The sequence below is a fragment of the Alexandromys fortis genome, unplaced genomic scaffold (genome assembly GCF_014885135.2).
Source record: "Alexandromys fortis isolate MF-2015 unplaced genomic scaffold, M_Fortis_MF-2015_v1.1 scaffold_175, whole genome shotgun sequence".
Classification (NCBI taxonomy): Eukaryota; Metazoa; Chordata; class Mammalia; order Rodentia; family Cricetidae; genus Alexandromys; species Alexandromys fortis.
In genome coordinates, this window is record NW_026068065.1 from 2,713,267 (window position 1) to 2,736,019 (window position 22,753).

Below are 22,753 nucleotides of genomic sequence, written 5' to 3' on the forward strand. Positions count from 1 at the left end.
ATGTACACCATCACATCTAATTTTTCAGATGGGTTCTGGAGCTTGATCTCAAGTCCCGTGCCTGCAAGGTAGGCACTTTATCCATTGAGGCAACTCCTCCAACCCCAGGACAAAGAATGTAAAAGAATGATGTTTAAAACATCAATAAATTAAAAAGGATACCAATAAATGGGTGAATTAAGGAAGACAACAAAGAAGATGAAAGATAAATTCATTAGAGAGAGAGAAATATGCTAGAAAATGATAATTGGAAATCTTGGAAATGCAAATCTCAATAAATCAAATTTAAAAGAAATGACTGAAAGCATCAGCTTAAGTGGAAGAGCACCAAAGTTTGAAAACTGACATTGGTGAATTATTATATTCAGAGAACAATAAAGAAAATTAAGAAAGACTAGACAAGACACTTCAGATCTGTAGGACACTATCAAAGGGCCATTTAAAGAGTTTAATCAGTACAGACAAAGGGGTAGTACAGGCCCAGAAAACCCATCAGTGAAATAATGATGGGAAATTTGTCAAGTCTTGGGAAAGACAGAGATGGCTAATTATAGAAGACAGAATCCCAACTAGACATAATCAGAACAAAAATTATAATTAAGCATTATAATTCAAGTACAGAACAAAGAAAGAATATTAAAATCTTTATGAGAGAAACGTCAAGTCACACATAAATGTTTCTCTGAAGAAACTCTAAAGGCCAGGAGGGTTTCAGTGAGGAACTTCACACCTTGAAAGAAAATAGATTATTTTACCCAACCAAATCATCCTTCACAATAGAAAGAGAAATAAAGACCTCCTAAGACAAGCATGAATAAGGGAGTCCCTGATACTGGAGAGGAATTGGATGAGATGAGCAAGATTCTCAGGGGCAAGAAAGAACCAATTTCACATGAAGAGTAGATAAACAACTGAGAATTAGGAACAAATCAAACACTGCCAATTCAGGAAAGCATCCCAACTCTAGCACAAATAAGGCAGAAATGGATACAGATTATTTTAAACAACTAGAATGGAAACAAAGCAGGGTAGAAGTACCACATGCCTTTCAAAGGCATAGGTTTACTGACTGGACTTAAAACAAGTAAGTCCTAACAGTTTGCTGCCTGCAAGAAACTCAGCCAAGGTATACTTAGATGGAAAGTGAAAGGATAGAAAATAATATTCTAAGCAAAGAATTCTGAAAGCAAGCAAGAATAACTATATTCATATCTGACCAAACAGAACTCAAGCCAAATTAGTTAGAAGACACAACGGTTATGTCATATTGATAAAAAGAATGTTATTTAGTGTAATAGGCCTCAGATCTTAGCTCAACTGACTCCACAATGGAAGAGCCATTCAGGCCCTAAAATTCAGCACATAGACATCCCCACCAGCCAAAATGAAAACAAAGACTGGCTAATAAAGACTTTCTACTGGCTTAAACCTATGTCAGAATAGTCTTCTCTGGTGGATAACCCACAACAGCACTAAGTTGGTGGGTAGTGGATCTGAATGTGACCAACACACACTACATTAAATTCTCAAATAGCTATTTTTTTTAAAAAAAATAAAAGGACTAATGTGATTTGAATGTGAAATGTCACCAATAGACTTGTGTATTGAACATTTGGTCACCAGCTGCTGGCACTGTTTTGGGAAATTACTGAATGTTTGGGGTGTGGGGTATGCCAAGTATTTGACACAGTGATAATAAAGTGACTAACAGGGAACCATCCATCAGGAAGATACAATGATGTGCATTACCTCAGAGCACCCACTTCCATAAGTCAACGCTATGGGACACAAAGAGAAAGATGGGCCCAGTGCAACAATAGTGGGTCACTTCAGTAGCTCACTGTCAGCAAAAGTCAACAAAACAACACCAGGGTTACAGTATTCTGTAGATCAGTGGTTCTCAACCTTCCTAATGCTGTGACCCTTTAATACAGTTCCTCATGTTGTGTGGCCCCATGTGAAGTGACTCTATTTGGAGGTGTGGTTTTGTTGGAGTAGGCATGGCCTTGCTGGAGGAAGTGTGTCATGGTGGGAGCAGCCTTTGAGGTCTCAGAAGCTCAAGTCAGTTTTCTGCCTGCTGCCTGCAGATCAAGAAGTAGAACTCTCAGCTTCTACTCCAGCACCATGTCTGCGTGCATGCTGTCATGTGTCCCACAACGATGACAATGAACAAAACTTCTGAAACTGTAAGGAAGTCCCAATTAAATGATTTCCTTTATAAGAGCTGCTGTGGTTATAGTGTCTCTTCACAGCAATAGAAACCCCAAGACAACCCCCAACCATAAAATTATTTTTTGTTGCTACTTTATAACTGTAATTTTGCTACTGTTATGAAATATATAATGTAAATATCTGATATGTGCTCCCCAATGGGCTTGCAACCCACAGGTTGAGAATCGCTGCTACAAGGCAGATGTGTGTAACAGACACCAACTGAGGCATAGTATATATTCTTTTTTAGCACATGGAAGTTTTTCCAAAATAGATTGTGCATGAGGCTGCAAAGTAACTCCTAACAATTGCAAACTGAGATAACTCCCAGTGTCTCAGGTCAGAAAGAAAGAAACATTAGAAATCACAGGAAGAATGGCTACATGAATTATACAAACACTTGGAGATCAGCCATGTTTCTAATGAAAATGGTACCACTGAAAGAGAGAAAAGGGAAACAGGAAAAGATTGTAGAGTCACATGAAAATGGAAACGTAACCACCAGGACCTGTGAGAAATGGAAACAAAAAACCAAAACCATAAAAAATCAGTACCATAAGGAAAACTTGTAGCTATGAGTGTTTTGATGTGGAAAATCCTTCTGTATATGTGTTGCTTTTATTGGTTAATGAATAAAGAAGCTGCATTGGCCTGTGTAGGGCAGAATAGAGCTAAGTGGGGAAAACTAAACTGAATGCTTGGAGAAAAAAGGAGAAAAAAGACGCAAGCTGCCAGCTAGAACCTTGCCAGTAGGTCACGAGCTTCATGGTAAAATATAAAATAATATAAATAGGTTAATTCTAGATGTAAGAGCTGGCTAGCAATATACTTAAGTGATTGTCCAAGCAGTGGTTTAAATAATATAGTTTCTGTGTGATTATTTCAGGTCTAAGTGGCTGGACACGAACGAGCAGCCTCCTACTACAGTGTTTACTCTTTAAAGCCAGAGATATCAATGGAGAAACCTAATGTGTATCTCACTCTTAAAAAACTAAGAATAAACTAAAGCCATAACCAGCAGATGGAAAGAAATAACAAAACAGAAACTAAACAGCACACAGCATTAGTGAAACAAAGAGTCAGTCCTTCCAGAAGATAAAAAAAAAGGACAAACCCTTAGCTAAAGCAAGCAGAAGATGGGATGAAGCTGGATACTCCAACAGATCCTCTGTAATTCATAGGATAATTAGGGAGCATTTTAAAAATCTGTATAGCCGGGCGGTGGTGGCGCACGCCTTTAATCCCAGCACTCGGGAGGCGGAGGCAGGCGGATCTTTGTGAGTGCGAGACCAGCCTGGTCTACAGAGCTAGTTCCAGGACAGGCTCCAAAACCACAGAGAAACCCTGTCTCGAAAAACAAAACAAAACAAAACAAAACAAAAATATAAAAATCTGTATGTTCGTAGGGGGCATGGAGGTCTTTAGGTCACAGATAAGCACTAGGGAACCCTGAATGTTAAACACACAGGGTCATTCCTTGTATAACCTGCTATCTGACCAGAAGCTGGGAGCAGATGCCGTTAATAGCCTGGTGACTTTTACACTATCTGTGTGGCTGGAGACCACACGGGATCCTCCCCCAGACCCTTATCATAAGCTTGTCTTATTCAAGTCCATCTTTAGAACCCACCTTCATGGACTTTACAATGAGTTTCATTCCAGTCAAGCCTGATCTGTATTTGCTTACTTTGTTCCTCAAAGAGATCTCTGCAGTCTTTGTTGTGCAAACAGTATTGAGTTAATTATCACCACAATAAGTTTTCACCAAATTGTGCTGTGGTTAACTATAGCTAAAACAGACTACTTGGGGCCAGACTCCAGAAGTTTGAACTAACACCAGCTACTGTTGTGTTGAGCTGAGCTACCTTCTTGCCTCCCACGGATCACCTCTCTGCTGGTCACAGAGATTCCAAAGGCCCCTGCATACATCAGTGAGTTAGAAAATGGATGATTTCTGGACACATAAACTACCAAATTTTAATCAAGAGGCAATGGAAAACCAAAGTAAATCAACAACCAAGAATGGGACTGGAGCAGTAATAGAAAATCTCCAAAGAAGAAAAGCCCAGTACTGGATCCATGGTTAAAATTATTTTAAACTTTAAAAAATAGTTGATGCAAGTTATTCTCAAAGTATTTCCTCAAATGAAAAGAGAAAGAATCCTTATAAATTCATTGCGTGAAGCTAATATTGCCCTGTACTAAACCTAATAAAAACAAGAAAATATAACAAAATAAAAATTACGGACCAACATCCTTGATGACATAGAAGTAAGAGTCTGCCATAAAATATTTGTAACTAGTAATTTTTATATTGAGAACTTGTCTCAATCCAGCCTTAATAATTATTATTTAAAAAAATAAATTCTAGTAAAGAGATAGAGAAAAAGGAATCTTTTTCTACATTGTTGGTGGGGAGGCAAATTAGCACAGGCACCATGGAAACCCCTGGACTTTATGGCTGGCTCCTGGGGACTTGGTGCTGGGCTTCAGAGCTCCCTTGATGCTTGAGGAACAAAGACAGACATACTCACCTGTGGTTTTCCCTGACTTGGGAGGCCCCACAATCATAATTCTGACAGGCATAGAAGCTTTGGGTTTGGGTTGCCGGATGTATTTGATTGGGTTCATCATAAATTTTTCTTTGGTTTGTTTACTAGATAAAAAATAAATATACTGACGGTGGATGACAGGGTTAAGAGGGTTCTCTGCATTCTCAACAGGCTTGATTGTCTCTCCTTCACTTAGCTGTAATAGGATTAGATTCACAAGTTAGATTTAATTTATAAAGCATTTCCTTCAATATATCTGAAAATTTTTAATCTTTATTACATAATCTTTATTACATAATAAGAAAACCTCTAATTATAAATATTAACAAAGCAACTGTATACAAAGTCCAAGTTATTTCATATCGTATCTAGTCCATGTAATGTTTCTAGTTGGTTTTAGTTTATGACAATTACAGTTCTACTTCCTACATAATGACTCATGCTTTATTGACTGTTTCTGACCGAGGGTATGACATTGTTATACTCATTCACAAACTCATTTATCCTGACAAACAGACCCACTTCTAAAATGGTATTGTGAATTGCATTGCCCCTCTCCCATACAATCCACTTATCTTGAAACTCTTATTGCCAATGTGAATGCATGTGGAGATAAGACCTTAATGGGGGCAAGTAAGGTCAAATGACGGCAAAAGGATAATCAATAGGATGGGGGGGTCTTATAACAGGAGGCAGAAACACGAATCAGCATACACAGAAAAAGCCCCACATGAGGACACTATGAGAAGGCAGTCAACTGCTAGACAAGGCAGGAAAGACCACCTGTCAACACCTTGATGAAATCCTTTAGAAACATTTGTAACCTTTACAACTATTGGGCTATGCCAATACCACCCTGAGTGTGCCTGATCTTGAAACTAAGCAGAATTGGGCCTGGTTAGTACTTGGATGGGAGACCTTTAGAACTACTAGAAAATAAATTACATTGGTTAACCTGCCCTATCTCAAGTTTTACTGCAGTATTGGAAGTGGACAATACAGGTGGTTCTGCCAGGTTATCTTTTAATTCAGACAGAGTTCTTCCGCATGTTTGTATGGACAAAATCCCATCATGCCATTGACAACAGCCACAAAATGTGAAACACCCACCAAAGACAGCCTAAGGCGTGGGTATGGAATGGGGTAGGAAGAGTGGATAACTAACTGACGTTAGTGCTGAAGATCTTTTTACAGCATCAGAGAGTCAAGCACCATCCTTCCTGAATATGGCAGAGTAGGTGTAAAATAGTTTACTCCCTGTGGTGCTTTAAAAGAAAATGGCCCTCATAGGAAGTGTGGCTTTGTTTGAGTAGGTGTGATCTTGTTGGGGGAAGTGTGTCAGTATTGAGGGTAGGCTTTGAGGTCTCCTGTGCCCAAGCTATGCCCAGTGTGACACAGACTCCTTCTGCTGCCTGCAGACCTCAGCTCCTTCTCCAGCACCATGTCTGAACTGTAAGTCAGCCCCAATTAAATCTTTCCCTTATGAGTGTTGTGGTGGTCATAGTGTCTCTTCACCAAGACAGTCACACTGCTTCCCTTTGAGAGGCATGCAAAATAGTGATTCGTCAATAGTATCATAAACATTGGCCTTCTTTCTTAGACTGGAATGCAATTCCTGGCTGACTGGGAGTAAATGCTAGGGATACAGACTTTTGGGGCAGGGGCGCAGAGTGCTAGTTCCATGTTATGTATGTTTTAAATCAAAAGGAAAAATGAAAGTTAAATTACTCCATTTTATCCCCCCCTCAAATTTTTATAGCTGCATTATACAATATTTACAACTTTTCAAAATGACTATGTCTTCCTAAACAACTTAAAAAAAACAAACATGATGGTTTTCAGATGAATTGTCTGACGTTACCTTTACAGGGTCCCAGTAGCCAAATGAGCTTATGTATTTGTAGGTGAAGGTCAGCATTTTATGAGCAAGGTGTGGGGACACTGGATAACACTTCTCAAAAATGCTTGCACGGTTTTCCACGAGCGGCTTCAATTTCGAGTTCAATACATATTGCACAATGTTAAGTTTCCTAGCTCCATTAACTGTAATTATTGGTACCAGAACCTTCTCAAATTCTTCCTGGTAAGAGAAACGATGAAGCCTGATTTATTTAGTGTTTCTGTTACAGCATATACACAGCTGGTGACTACACAATCATGTAAGGCAGGTATCTTTTAGCTTTACAAGGGGCTGTCTGTAGGGAGATAAACCCATCTTGACCTGGGAGGCGTCCATGCTGCTCTTGGTCTGTGATAAAGGGCCTGCTGCCCTGAAATATTCTTTTGGAATATCACAAAAACTAAGACACCATTGACTGAGTTTTCTGTCCTGCCCAGTTCCTGTAATCATTAAGTCCCAAAGAAATCACACAGAGGTCTACATTAACTATAAACTGATTGGCCCATTAGCTCAGGCTTCTTATTAACTCTTAAAACATATATTAATCCATTATTCTTATCTGTGTTAGCCATGCGGCTCAGTACCTTTTTCAGCGAGGCAGTCACATCTTGCTTCTTCTGTGGTTTGGGCCAGGACTGTGCCCTTTTCCCAGAATTCTCCTGTTCTCATTGATCTGCCTCTACTTCCTGTCTGGTTGTCCCACCTATAATTCCTGCCTGGCTACTGGCCGATCAGCATTTATTTAAAATATAATGGAAAGAATACAGACCATGGTCCCACAACACTTCCCTTTCTTTTTAAGAAGTTAGAGCTAGGGCTGGAGAGATGGCTCAGTGGTCTTAACCACTCTTCCAGAGGTCGTGAGTTCAATTCCCAGCAACCACATGATGGCTCACAACCATCTGTAATAAGATCTGGTGCCCTTTTCTGGTGTGTGGGTATACATGGAAGCAGAATGTTGTATACATAATAAATAAATAAATCTTAAAAAAAAAGAAGTTAGAGCTAATGGCCAAGCAGTGTTTTAATTAATACAGTTTTTGTGTGTGTGTGTGTGTTTGTGTGTGGTTATTTCAGGTGTAAGCTAGCTGGGCAGCTGGGACAAACAAGCGGCCTGCTCCCTTACACCAAATGATGCCCAACGTGGGGAAACTATATCCATATAAAGCCATAAGATTATCAGTGCCCCCAACCAGCAGGAAGTAACCTGGAGAACTATTCCCACATTCAAAAAAATAAGTTTATGGATGTTTTCCTTTGTTTAGAATGTTGGTTACAAGTTGTTATGGCTAATGGTCAGTAGAAAAGCTAAACAAAGGATATTAGATTTAGAGTTCTTGGTTTTTTTTTTTTAAAGAGGGTAAATGGTATGGGATTATGGTCTGTACTCTGTCAATTATATTTTAAACAAATGCTGATTAGCCAGTAGCTAGGAAGGAAGTATAGGTGGGACAACCAGACAGGAAGTAGAGGCAGGTCAATGAGAACAGGAGAATTCTGGGAAGAGGAAAGCTCTCTCGGCAGTTGTGACCTGACCACAGAAGAAGCAAGATGTGACTGCCCCGCTGAATAAGGTACTGAACCACATGGCTAACATAGATAAGAATAATGGGCTAATAATGGGCTATATAAGTTATAAGAACTAGTAAGAAGACTGAGCTAATGGGCCAATCAGTTTATAACTAAGTAGACCTCCGTGTGATTTCTTTGGGACTTAACAATTGTGGGAATTGTTAAGAAACTCTGACAACAAGACACTGAGCGTAACTACCCTCCTTGCATTCTCAAACTGTCACTTGTTAAGCAATGATGAAGGGACGACCATAACCTGTATTATTTGTGGTGGCAAAGGGATGGCTTAACCTGTATTTTTGTGGTGGTGAAGGGAAGGCCATAACCTGTATCATTTGCAGATTATTCATTTCGGTTTCAAACTTTTCTCCCATCTCGCTTCGCAGGCGCTCCACAGCTTCTCCTTCCTGCTCCTCATCCTCCTCACTCATCTCCTCCTCGTCTTTCGGGAACTCTTCTTCCAGGATGTTTTCGATATCCTCCTCTTCATCAGGCTCATCGTCACTGAAATCGTCATCATCTCGGAAAGCGCTCTAAGGAAGAGATGGTCCCTTTCGTCTCTATGGGAAACTGGTGTCAGGGGACACTGCTGACCAATAACTGAGAGTATTTTGTAATAACTTGATATTGGTCTGTGAGACAGTAAGAATGTAATGACGGGCACTCAGAAACTTAATGCCATTAAGATTCTGACACTGTGATGGTCCCACAAGCAGATAAGATACTAGTATGTTTTTCTTTATAGTTTTTAGAAATAATATTTAATGCAGCTCACAGATGACAAAATATACAAGCTGCATTGCCAACTTGAAGAATATCAGTTTCCTTATCTATAAATGGGAACAACATAGCTCACAGGATTTGGGGGAGCACTGGTTGAGTTAATACATGGAAAGTCATCGACCCACATAGAGGAATGAGAACTGACTCCTGAAGGGACCCTGGCCGACTGGAGCATGAAAATATGACTCTGGCAGGCCTTGCCCTTCCCCTTTCCCTCACCCTTGTCAGCTATAGATTACATCCCTAAAGCTAGCCACCCAGTCTAGTCCCTTATTTGGACTCTTTCTTATTCTAGACTCATTCCTGAGGCTGGCCAAAAAGGTCCAGCTATCAAAGTATTGAAGGCCCAGCAACCAAAAGTCCCCTTCTGGTGCCTGAATTAACATCTCCAATAAAAATTAAACACCTCATCCTAACACAGGCTTTCCTCTTTTCCCTTTATAAACTGCCTTGTGCCTGTGGGCCACGTCTGCCTCCTCTCCACCCACAGGCAGTTCTTGGTCCCTTCCGGACAATACCCTTTCTCCTCTCCCTGTTCCCTTCCCCTTCTCCCTCATCCTCTATCTCTTGTCTTTGTCTCTCATCCCCTGCTGTCTTCTCTGAATGATGAACTACAAGCTCTAAGATAAGGAAATAAACCCTTTCCTCCCCAGAGTGCTTTTGGTCATGGTGTTTTATGACAACAGGACAAATTAAAATAAAAAACAATTGAATGGCTTGTTACAGTTGTGTGTGTGTGTGTGTGTGTGTGTGTGTGTGTGTGTGTGTGTGTGTGTGTGTGAGAGAGAGAGAGAGAGAGAGAGAGAGAGAGAGAGAGAGAGAGAGAGAGAGAGTTTCTCCCTGTGGTATTAGAGAGTAACCTTATGGCCTGACATTGGCTAAGCAAGTTCTTTTGTTGTTCTTGGAATTGAACTGAGGCTGGTACATGCCAATCAGATACTCTAAGACTGAGTTGTTCCTCAGTCATAGCTATATTTCATTTTAAACATCAGTGTTATATGTTTTTCTATAGAATTGCCCTAAAAGCTGTAAATGTGTTTAAATTTCTTCCCGTATCAGGAGTGGGACTGAATCAGCTACCTAGGATAGAGAGGGCCTGAGGAAGCAAGCTCCACAGGAGCAGAAGCCAGGAGCCAATCCAGTCTCGGGAGCCAACTCAGTCCCAGGACACTGGCAGACCAGGACTGAGCCAGAGACCTGGTCCAGAGACAGCAGACTTCACAGGAACAGGTACAGGGGAGTAACTGCTGAGTGAGTGAGCCACAGCCAGAGACCACTGAGGGTTCAGATGTGAATCTGGGATCTTCAAGGGAGTAGACCAAAGCCAAGACCCCTGTGGTTCTGGGTGTGAGTCTAGGACTTTTCAGGAACTAGGGCTTGAGCCAGGACCTTTGCCAGTTTGGGCATGAATCTGGGACCTCCAAGGGAGTAGGCAAGAACCAGAGAACTCTGCAGGGCCAGACATGAGTCTGGGACCTCAGAGGGAGTAGGCCTGAGCCAGGACCTCTGTGGGTCGGGACATTGGTCTGGGACATCAAAGGGAATAGGCAGGAACCTGGGACCTCTGTGGGTCTAAGCATGAGTCTGGAACCTCTGAGGGAGTAAGCCTGAGCCAGGTCCTCTGTGGTTCTGGATGCACCTGAGCCTGGGAACTCCGAGGCAGTAGACCAGAGCCAGAAACCTTTGAAGGACCATCTCCAAGCCAAAGACTTCCGCAGGAGGGGGTCCAGACCAGGATTTATATAAACAGGTCAAAGCCGGTAACCTAGGTCAAAGAAGGCCTGAGACAGCAAACTCCAAGGGAGCAGACCAAAGCACAGGAGCACTGTGCCATCTCCAGGAACACGGAATAACCGATGGGGTAACTAGAACTGTGACACTGACTGTACCATGAGGAAAACCATCTGAGCTTTGGAGTCACTGGCACCTAGAAGATTATTCAACAGAATCTCAGACAGCCCCAACCACACCTATTAGAGGAAAAGATGAGTAGACAAGGTAAGAACACACGCTACACCACAAAGAGCAGCACAATACCAGTAAAACCTAAAGACCCTACAACAGCAAGACCTGAACAACCAAATATAGATGAAGCAGAAGAAAATGACTTAAAAAAATAACTTCAAGAGAATGCCTGAAACTCTTAAAGAGGAAATGAAAAATTCCCTTAAATAAATGGACAACTTTCTGGATAAATATCACTTACCAAAATTAAATCAAGACCAGACAAGCAAATTAAACAGACCTGTAACTGCTGAAGAAATAGAAACAGTCATCAAAAGTCTCCCAACCAAAAAAAAAAGCCCAGGGCCAGATGGTTTCAGCTCATAATTCTATAAGATTTTCAAAGAAGAACTAATACCAATACTCCTAAAATTATTCCACACAATACAAACAGCAGGAACATTGCCAAACTCTTTTTATGAGGCTACAATTACCCTGATACCCAAACCACAGAGAGACATTACTAAGAAAGAGAATTACAGACCAATCTCACTCGTGAACATTGATGCAAAAATATTAAATAAAATACAGGCAAATAGAATCCAAGAACGCATCAGAACCATCATCCACCATGACCAAGTCAGCTTCATCCCAGAGATGCAGGGATGGTTCAACATATGAAAATCTGTCAACATAACCCACCATATGAACAAACTGAAAAATAAAAAACACATGATCATCTCATTAGATGCTGAAAAAGCTTTTGACAAAATACAACATCCCTTCATGATAAAGGTCTTGGAGAGAGAAGGGATACAAGGAACATAACTAAACATAATAAAGGCAATATACAGCAAGTGAATAGCCAACATCAAACTAAATGGAGAGAAACTCCCAGCGATTCTACTGAAATCAGGAACAAGACAAGGTTGTCCACTCTCTTCATATCTAGTCAATATAGTTTTTGAGGTCCTAGCTAGAGCAATAAGATACAAAAGTAAATCAAGGGGATACAAATCAGAAAAGAAGTCAAACTCTCACTGTTTGCTGATGATATGATAGTTTACATAAGCAATCCCAAAGAGTCTACCAAGGAACTTCTATGAATCATAAACACTTTCAGTAATGTAGCAGGATACAAGATTAACTAAAAAAAAAAAAATTAGTAGTCCTCCTGTACACAGATGATAAAAGGGCTGGGAAAGAAATCAGAGAAACAACACCCTTCACAATAGCCACAAAATGACCCAGCTGGGGTGCAAGCATTCAAATACACGAGCCTGTGGGGGACACTTCACACTCAAACCCTAACACTGTGTATAACTCTTAAGTAGTTTAGCTGCACCGGGGTCAGCTAGGTTAATGTGCGAATAACTGTTCCCTTATAAAACAAAACCCTCGGTCCCCATTGTCTGACTGCGATGATTCAGACTCTCCTCTCATTTCATATCCTGGGACAACCAATGTTTCAGTTCCAGGTCAGCCTTATAGGCTCCATCTATCCCCACTCCTGTGCCTTTGGTCTGTCTCTGTGGTGGTAGCTGGAAGTGTGAAAACGATATGAAAATCCCAAAGATGAAAACGCACTGTGTATTTTGTACGAGAATACTTCAGGGTTTTTAGTGGTTTCACACCTGGCTCATGCCAGGTGTGGAGGCATATGCTTTTAATCACCAAACTTAGGAGGCAGAGGCAGGAGGATTTCTGTGAGTTCAAGTCTAGCCTCTTCTACATAGGAAGCTACAAGACAGCCAGGGAGACACAGAGAGACTGTCCCAAAACAAAACAAAACAAAACAGCATTTTGATTATAAGGTTAATTAAAAGGTAATTTAAAATAGCATATACCATGACAAAAATAAAAGAATCAAAAGTACGTGTCGTCTCACTACTCCTCTGTGAACTGTTAGTTTTTGTAGACTTTTGAAACACATCCTTCTGTGTTTTTCAACTGTTGAGATCATAGTGTTATGCTTTTAAAAAAAAAGTCTACTTACGTCCCCTCTCCTCTTTCTGTCCCTCTCTGAGATAAGTTCAGCTCTTCTCTTAGCAACCATATCGTCCTGTCAAAGAAACATTTACAAGTTTACAACAACAACAACAAAAAATGATAAAGTCACTCGTTAGGTATCGCTGGACCTTCTCCAGCTGGGGCTAATACGTGGAAGAAGGGTACCGACACTCTCCAGGAAAACAAGCGGAGGCGATTGTCAAAATACATTCATGTCCTTCTGGGCTATCTCCCTCTCAAGGGGTAAACACCCCCACAGGCTCGCTCACTCTAGCCTTGAGCTCCTTCTTCAGACGTATTGTACATTGCTTCTTTGGGATGGGGGTGGCATTGGAGTTCACAGAAATCTCTTTTCTTTACCGTGAAGACGCCTTTTTAAAAACACAGCTGCACCTCTAAGGAAAGCACATGCCTGTTGGATATGGCCAGAGGGAGGGAGGATGACCATGCCCTGTTTTCAGGGCCCTCCAACCTAACACAGTGAATCTGTCCACATGCCCTCGCGGTTTTGGTGCTGGTTGGCTCAGGACTCCCTGAAGTTTAACTAACTATAGTGTGCCTGCCAGAAGCGGGCACTACCTTGGGCATTCTTCACAAAATACAATATCAAGTCAGGCAGGCAGTGCCACCGACTTAAGGGTGAGCTAACAGGAACCCTGAGGGATCTCTGCGATGTCACTCAGGGCATTCCCTAGGAGGAAATCCGGAAGCGGCTGGTGCGGCTGCTGCAGCGAAGGGCTTACATTTACCGCAGTCAAAACAATACCATTGGGAAATGGGTATGGGACAGGATTGGACATCCAGACCCTCATGGTATGACTTGATTCAGACAGACTGGCCTGCGAGCGGCTGGAAGGGTGAGCTGGAGTACAGAGACCAACCCAGGAAACCACTGGTGGGTCAGCAGGAGAGCGCTGGTGTGAACCCAAAGACCCCCACATCGGGATAGGCGCAGTGGTGGGTGGGAGCTCGGGCACCGCCTGCCAGGATCCGCCGCCTTCCAGCTCTCTACGGCACTTGCTGCCTCCCCCGTGGCCTTCAGCCTGCTCCTGTGCCTGATGGAGGAAGGCCTGGACACCACGAGTTTGGAAAGAGAATCGTATTCCCATGTATTTGTATTGGATATGTACCCTGATTTTTGTCTTCAAGTCTTTGATGAGTTTTTTCCGTTCTGATTTCTTGCGCTGTTTCGCTTTCCACTTCTGAACTTGTGCCGGAAGGAGCCTGTCAAAGATGTCTTGATCTTCTACTTGTATTACAACAGTGGCATCTGGGAAAAAGCCACGCTCTCCTAGAAACTGGGCCTCCTCCGGGTACCGCGGGAAACCGTCCAGGATGAAGCCGGTGGAGCTGGGTGGAAATTTGCACAAATTGCTTAAAACATAGATATTCCAGGTAGGACACACTCAAAAGACAGACATCCCCATGTGTTTCTCTAACATTCAGAACTATCTATCAGCTACCTTGCTACCAGTTTCTACGTGACATCTACGACATGAAAACAGAGGAACTAGTCTGTGAGAGGAAAGGAACCAGTGGGAGCGGGCAGGGTAACAGAGAGGATGACGTGATGCTGTGAGCAACAGATAATTATATGTGTGTACAAAGGTGTTATAACAAGTTCGTTATTTTGTATGGTAACTTAAAAACCCAAATATGTAAATATTACACTGTAGATCTATTTATACTATGTGTTGGTGGAAAGGCCAAAAGGTCTTGGGCACACAAGTGAGCACTGGAGAAGTTGGGAAAGTTAAGCTTGCAGATGCTTCAGAGGAAAGAGGTGTTTAGCTTGTTCCTCCTGGAAGGCAGGGGATGGGGGTAGTTCATAGCCTTCCATCTTTTGCTGACTGAGGAGCCAGGACTGCCCATAGTTTCCAGAATTCCTATTTCCCTTACCTAAACCCTTCCTCCTAAAGCCAAGAGCACTACTTCTGTGTCATGAGACACTAGGCACCTCGTACACTTTACAGAAGCCCAGGTGACTTCCGGGTTATCTTAGGGCCAGACATGGTATTAATCTCAGTCATTCTGCTTGGACCCTAATCTTGAGCTCTGTTTCTCAGTCAGTAGAGCCCATTTTAGGGATGAAGTCACACGGACTCAGTGAAGAGCTTCAATGTAAATGCGTCTTCAGCTTTGTTGTACTTGCAGAGCAGAGTTGATTGTTATCTGAAAACTTTTTCTCAAAATTGTACTATGCTTAAATATGGCCATAAATAAATAAATAAATAAATAAATAAATAAATAAATAAATAAATGCTCATGTCAGACTCCAAGAAGTTTTGGCTCAGCACCAGTTACCAGAATCGGGCTGAACCGAGCTTCTTTCTTGTCTCTTTACAGATGTTTTCCCTGTTTGCTGTAGTGTCAGCAAGGACCTTCCACATATTATCTCTGCATCTGTTATAGATTTTAACATGTGTTGATGAATCTCAACTTTATCAGATGAATAATATTGTAAGACAAGGTCTCATAACCCTGGCTGGCCTGGAACCTATTATGTAGACCAAGCTGACTTCAAATTCACGAAGATTACTTGTCTCTGCCTCCTGAGTGCAGACATTAAAGGTGTGTGCCAGTTTCAGGCTTGGGGAAATTTTTAGGTGACCGGGATAAACAGGTATGTAAAATAGCTATACAAACCAGACATTTAGAGACAGTAAACTTGTTTTAAAACAATTCTTTGGCATGTATGCAATTTTACCATTTGTTAAGATTTATGTTCAAGAGGTGAGTATATATATTTTTCCAAGATGTATAAAATTTGATTAAAATAAGATTTGTGCTTGTAATATAAAAGTTGCAGGTAGCAGCCGGTTGATAATTATTAACTGGAAGTTCACTAAGAGTTATAGAAGAGAAAGTAAGTTCTCTGCTGGGGAGAAGTGTCCAGCCTAGCAAGGGATCGCTTGACTGGCCTCAGCACGCGTCCTGCTGCGAGGCAGCTCACACAGTCCTCCAGGTCTCGTGGTAGCCAACAGTACTTTCTGAGGCATATTCTGCCTCAGGGGACAGAACTCTTAGGGTCATGAGGATAACCAGAAGGCCAACGGATTTCAATCTTGTACTTATAAAGCAGCCTTTGAGGACTTGGCTTTGAGTTCCTGTTGAGAGGTCAGTTTGATCTGCCTTTGAGTGAGCTTGTTGTCCAAAAATGTCTACTGTATTTACACATACAAGCGCCTTCTTCTCAACAAAATGGTACGCTTATAAACATCTGACTGTTTCAGTCTTCGCAGTTCATTCTCAAATGCTAATTGCCCTCTCTTATTAAGGTAGGCAATCTTCTCTAAATTGGCCATGCTGGTCGTCTCTTTCCTCAGCGATGCCTTCCATCTAGTCTCTTCTAGGAGGACCCATTTCTTGCCTGGTGTCCTGGTGTCACTTTGACAAGAACTCCCAAGTCCTTACCGCTACATAAAAGCTCTTCTGAGTTTTAATTCAGAAGTGTCGAAGCCCTGCTTTGACTTTCCAATGAAGGAAAGCTCTGTGGGTTACACTGTCAACAATCATGATCACCCTCATCGCTCCAACCCTCTCTTCGCCAGATTCAGCAACACAAGATGCCTCGAGTTTCTTCTCCACCTCCCTCCCACTGTCCTGTGTGAGCCAAGGGTTGGTACCTCTGTGCTTTCATTGCTGCCATCTGCCTTAGTTTAGCCCTCAGTAGCTCTTCTAGAATTAAACTAGTAGACTGAAAAAAAAAACCTGAAAGGAAGTCAACCCTTTTCCTCACTTATAAAAGCAATGCATTTCACAATAGAAGAATTGCAAAGTAGAGGGGAAAAAAACCATAAAACTGCAGACTATTATCCTATACCCCAGGTGTTACTGTCTTTGGTTGGTTTTCCTTTCTAGTCAGTTCTTCATGTGCTCCTTTCTACCATACTGAGATATATACTATATTATATGGTATATTATATATATCATATAATATTACATGCCATTGTAAATCTTTATCATAATAAAATGTGATGGTTGTGAAACACTCAATATTTAGATTTTATAGTGTAACTTTTTACATTAAATTGAATTCATGTCTCTGTATCTCTATAGAGATATCTATGTATCAGATTCCCTGGAACTGGAGCTACAGATGGTTGTGAGCTGCTGTGCGGGTGCCGGGACTCGAACCTGGGTCCTGATTCTTTTAGCTGTTGAGCCACTGCTCCAGAAATTATTCCTTTTTAATTTAAAAACGTTATTTTTTGCCTTTGTGTGGTATGATGTGAGAAGCTAAGCTAATGGAGAACAGCTCAGGACCAGAAAGCTGTGGGTTACTTTTTAGGGAAAAAGGACATTTTTAAAATCTTGATAACTTGATCCCGCTCCCCCATTTCGAATAGGCAGTAGATACAAATGTGCCCAGCGTGGCATAGAAACAGTCATCTAACTTCTCTGTATTTCAGTTTCTTTTTTTCAAATTGAGATGATGCGAATTTCTATCCCATCCTATTCAGCAATTTTAATATGATTAAATACTAAAAGTATCTAATACAGCCAAGAGCAGTGGCTGTGACATGATCGGTTTCCATATACAGATGAAGCTGACTCGAATAAAGCGCAGTTGACCAGACTTGGTGTGGAGCAAGTTGCAAATGTGTTTGTGCTGCAATCACGATTGTAAATATCATTTCATGCTCTTTTGGAGGATATCAAGGCAGAATACCCCACTTCGAAACAGGAAAAGAAACAAAGACAAAAGATAACAATTCCGGGACCTGAAGATTTGTTCTGTGTGGGTCAACACTGTTGCAGGCATTTGCTAGTGGACCAAGAGTGGACAGCTACCCAGCGGTCATAGCTGTAATCATCACTAGGATAGAGGCGGAAGAATCCAGCACACCACAAGGGTATGTGGGTTTATGCTGGAGACAGCAAAGCATAGCCTCCCTCTGCCTGCGGTTCCTGAGATGCAGGAAGCAATTCCCTCCAGGCAACCCAGTGGCAGCTAAATGAGCGTGTTACTTGAGGGCCAAGGAGAGAACGCCTATGCGCCCCGAGGACGGCTTCTATGTTGTCTGCATACGCACTTGGCAATGTTACAGCTGATTCTGGTTATAGCAATTCTACTAGTGCACTTGTCCTTCATGTGCTTTTTCTCCTTCCACACCAGTGGCTTCTGAAAATATGGATGTGCTGTATGATAATCTGAGTCTTCCTGATCTGATAGAGCGGGCAGGCATTGACGCTGTAAAGCAGGTCATGGGGGGGAAACCTGACTAATGAAAGAATTGGGGGAACTTGGGGAAAATGCAAAAACTGTTCTTTGCCTGATTATAAAACTTGGCAAAAGAATTATACTGAAACAGAAAAGAACTTGGTTATGATGAATAAAGTTTCTGAGAACCTAGGGCTGTAGGGCTGACTGCCTATGGGCTTATACATCAAAGTTGGAAATGTGAGGAGCAACAATGGGAAAGGGACGACAATGGAGTGAAACCCGCTGAACTGTGCTCCTGTAAACTGCAGGTAGTTAGCCTCTGCGGTGAAAGCCTCAGAAGCTGTTTTATGATTAACTCGGCTAAGAATTAGAATATAGTGGCTGGCGTGGGGCTTGGGAACTGGGAAAATGTCATAATGAGTGATGATGTTCTGACTTCAAAGTATCTTTATACTGCTTGTGCGGCAAGAAAAAACAATCATTTTCCTTGTGTAAAGTTTACAATAAAAGGCTGAGGTTTGAAGCTCGGGGCAGAAGAACTTGCCCTGCAGCTGATGGCTTGTCAACTTGCATCAGGATCCTGGATTCATGTACTCACTTCACCTTCTGGACATCCCAGGCTCGAGACCCACTTCTCTGCTGAGGCCAGTCCCCAGCAGACTTAGAAAATAGTTCGCAACTACAAATGTGCACTAAGATCATCTGGGGACCCTAAAGACGTGCCAGGGCCTGGATCCTGGTCTCAAACCTCAGCAGATTCTGTTTAAAAGCTTTGGCGTGTGTCTCTGGCTTCAGTGTTTTTCAAAAGCTCCATGGATGCTTTGATGTGTAGTTTATATAGATGAAGAAGAGCAAATTTGTACGTACAAATTAGACTATAGTTTGGCCGTTCGGAACAAAGGAAATGAAAAGCAGCGAGAAACATAACCCCTGTGTACGGAGGCACCCACCGCATCGGTTCTTTAAGCCACCACTCGGAAAGCATGGGGTCCAGAACTTCCGACGTCAGGGGCTCATTCTCTGTCAGACTCAGCTTGATTGCCTCCTCCTCTTCTGCTAACTGCACATCTGGAAGCTAAAAATGAAAATTATAAAATAAGAGGAGTCTTGAGCTCCGCATTGATAAGCAATACTGTTTTACACCACTGCTAGAATGAGACCTGAGCTTTTTCTGAGGCCACTTTTGATACTGTTACTTGAAAACATTTTAAAAACTTGAGTTCTGTGCACTGATATATAATATGATTAAGTAATAAAAATTACCTAATTTAACTAAGAGTAGTCACCATGGCAACATGATTGACTTTCGCGTACGGTGTCAGAGTCATAATGCATCTTTATTATTATTGTTTTGCACAAAAATTTGCTTGATTCATATCACAAAACTTACCTGATTTGTGCCATTTTTCCTATAAGGAGATACAGTTCCATCCTGATTAAAGGATGAGCCAACCAGACAGTTACCTGAAGCACATTCTAGAAGGGCATATAGCTTCATAGTAACAGAGAGAAAATATTAAGATGAAGAACTTAGGTCATCTTTCTCTGAAGGTGACACTCAAATGGATAATGAAGAACATACAAGTAGCTCAGACGCACAGTTGAATGCCCCACCTATGTGCTGCACCACCACTCAGCGTGGGAGTCACTTTCCCGACTTTCAGGGTCAGGTAAGACTCAGTATTTCCTACGCTGGGGGAGAAGCGGGTTTATACATCACAGTGGAGAGGGTGCCTTGTGATGGCTCCTCTCCTCCTCCTCCTCCTCCTCCTCCTCCTCCTCCTCCCCCCCCCCCCCCCCCCCCCCCCCCCCCCCCCCCCCCCCCCCCCCCCCCCCCCCCCGCCCCCCCCCCCCCCTCCTCCTCCTCCTCCTCCTCCTCCTCCTCCTCCTCCTCCTCCTCTCTAGTTTGAAGTTGCTATGATTGTATAACAGACACACAGATGCTGCTTTTCAGGAAAAGGAGTTGGCTTCTCACTTGGGCTCACAGGCTAATGAGAAGGACTGAGTCTGGCGCCCGTGGTCATTTCCCACAACTCACCTCCACACACAGGCAGGCTCCTCACTTGAAGGATCAACCTAGAAATGTTACATTTTAACCTATTTCATTCCCTTTAAAAGATGAAAGCACACAAAAATAAAGGATGCATCTTATTTTTTTTTTTTTAAACAGTTTCCTGTTCTAGGCTCCCCAGAGGTTCCTGAAAGTCACTGTGCTAAATCTGCAGTCACCTTGGATTCCTGGAACAGACCACCACCCGACGAGGGCCATTATTCACACTGCTCCCTGGGGCCGTGTGGTCGTCCATAGTGTCTCCCCTCAAACAATAAGGGCTCTTTGGACCATAGTGCAGAAACAAAGCTGAGATACCCGTCACCAGACTACACCTTGACCAGGACTGCTTAAACCACGTGGGTCAGGACCCCAAAGATGACCTGGGGGTTCACCGGACCCCTCTATCTGTGCACATGACTGTAGCAGGCAGGTCTCTCTAGCTGGCATCCTGGGACGGTAACTGAGTCTAGCCTGCGGTGGCTGCTGCAGCTCGAACTTTGCCCTGAACCGCCTGCTACAAACCAGCTTCCGCAGCAAACACAGCGCCCCCCAGGGACACCACCACGTCACCTGCTTCTTTGTGCTTTCTTCTTCAATTTTCACGTTCGCCTGAACGGCAAGCTCTTCCAGTTCTTGCTTTGTGGCTTGCTCCTCCTCGGAATCGTCCTCAAACTCGGGCCCGAATTTCCTTTCAGCCTTGAGCAGCATTTTTTCTTGGAGAAATTCATCAAACTGAATGTGAAAAACGCCGAAGTTTTCTGCCAATATTCTGGCGCAATGAGTTCTGCCGGAGCCACGGGGACCCAGAAGACAGAGCCTGATGGGAGGAGCCTGCCATAGAGGGCCGCACGGAGAGGGTGGAGCAGAGGAAAGGAAAAGAGGGTTTAAGTAATTTGCCTGGTGGCGATTCACACCTGTAACCCCAGCACTACGGCCAGAGGGGCACATAGAGACTTTCCTCACAAGAGAAAGCAACCTCCTCTTCCCTACCAAAAAAGGAAAATAAAGTAAAAAGGTGAGAAAGGAAGTCTTTTTTAAGTGATTTTTAAATTTTATCTTATGTACATCGCCTGGGTGCACGCCCCGTGTGTTTGCCTGATGCTCAAGGACTCAGAAGAGGGCAGGGCATCCCCTGCAACTGGAGTTACAGACATGTGGTGCAGGGAATTGAGCCTGGGTCCTCTGAAAAGGCAACAGGTGCACTTAACTGGGTGAACCATTTCTCCAGCTCCAATAGATGAAGTTATAGGTGGTTGTGAGCCACCCAACATGCGAATCAAACCCAGGTCCTCTGAAAAGCAGTATCTTTTCTTAACTGCTCCTGCCATCTCTCTAGCCTCCCATAGACAAGAAAGTTTATTTTACAAATCCAATTATATTTAGGCATAAGGATATCGATGAACATAATAATTCATTGCACTAAAAATGGCTTTTAGGGGGCAAAACCAGCCAAAAGGCATTTAATAAAAAGTAACTTCACCTGAAAACTATTTTGATGTTAATAAGGAATAGAAAGACTTTTTCTTGATATGTTTAAGAAGATCTCTCTACCAAAGAAAAAGCCCATTCCATTCAAAGATCTTGCCACTAATTCCTGTGATGTCCATACTGAAATGGAGGAAGCCCAAAGCCAGCTTTTGCTGGATGATGTGGTCCTTCCCTGACGGCGACAGCTGAGGCGAAGCAGCAGCCACGGCTCACGGGACCATGGGGAAATGACTTTAAAACCCTGGGGAAGATGCTGGTGTATTTGGGTATCTGGGCCTCAGAGGAGCAGAGGCGTTTGTGAGAGAGGGGTACGGATGACTTTGAGACTCAGAAGCATTTGTTGTTGTGATGGAAACGGTGGGAGTTCAGAGGCTTCGAAGGGGCCTGTGAGGGAGCTCAGGTGACAGAGTGCTTGATACCTGGGTTCAGTTCCCAGAACAGCATGAGCTAGCTGTGGTGGGTGTGCCTGTAATCCCAGCATGTGGGATGCGACGGCCATCTTTGGCTGCATAGAGAATTCAAAGGCCATCCTCCAACAATACCAACACCACTCCCACCACTACCATCACCACCACAACAACAACAAGAGCAAAACATGTAGAAAATGCTAAGAAGCTCAAACATTGCACTGTGAATCAAATATAACATATTAGGGAGACTTGGGGGACATTTTAAGAACAACCATGTTCCTTGCAATCCCAAAGCATTTTATGTTGCAGAGAAGAACGGAGAAATTACCTTCAGAGTTTCTAGGTCCTGTTTGGTTGGGTTTGTGGAAAACCAGGTGATAGGGCTGGCATGGTGGTACACCCCTTTTTTAATCTCAGCATTCAGGAGGCAGAGGCAGGGGATTCCATGTAAGTTTGAGACCAACTTGATCTACATAGTGAACGCCAGGGCAAAATAAATAGACCCTGTCTCAAAAAAACAAAACAAAACAAAACAAAACAAACAAAAAAAAGAGAAAGAACGAAAGAGAAGAAAAGGCAATAAGACTTGAGGGGTAGTGTGCTTGTGTGCAGACTTTAACTCGATTCCTGGATCCCATATGGAGACAGGAGAAAAACAACTCC

The 22,753-nt window shown here is 42.6% G+C and overlaps 1 protein-coding gene across 1 annotated transcript in view; it reads right to left on the reverse strand.

Moving 5' to 3' along the window:
• Nucleotides 1–1,722: 1,722 nt before the first annotated feature.
• LOC126487625 (adenylate kinase 9-like) overlaps nucleotides 1,723–22,753 on the reverse strand; it is a 103,348-nt gene continuing 82,317 nt past the window's right edge. Inside the window, exons 24-31 of the mRNA XM_050120556.1 lie at nucleotides 20,763–21,023; nucleotides 19,090–19,214; nucleotides 14,103–14,322; nucleotides 12,959–13,024; nucleotides 8,562–8,768; nucleotides 6,625–6,843; nucleotides 4,746–4,959; nucleotides 1,723–1,778 (exon numbers count right to left, since the gene is read on the reverse strand). Of these exons, the coding sequence (XP_049976513.1) occupies nucleotides 1,723–1,778; nucleotides 4,746–4,959; nucleotides 6,625–6,843; nucleotides 8,562–8,768; nucleotides 12,959–13,024; nucleotides 14,103–14,322; nucleotides 19,090–19,214; nucleotides 20,763–21,023 (1,368 nt within the window). The remainder of the gene's footprint in view (nucleotides 1,779–4,745; nucleotides 4,960–6,624; nucleotides 6,844–8,561; nucleotides 8,769–12,958; nucleotides 13,025–14,102; nucleotides 14,323–19,089; nucleotides 19,215–20,762; nucleotides 21,024–22,753) is intronic.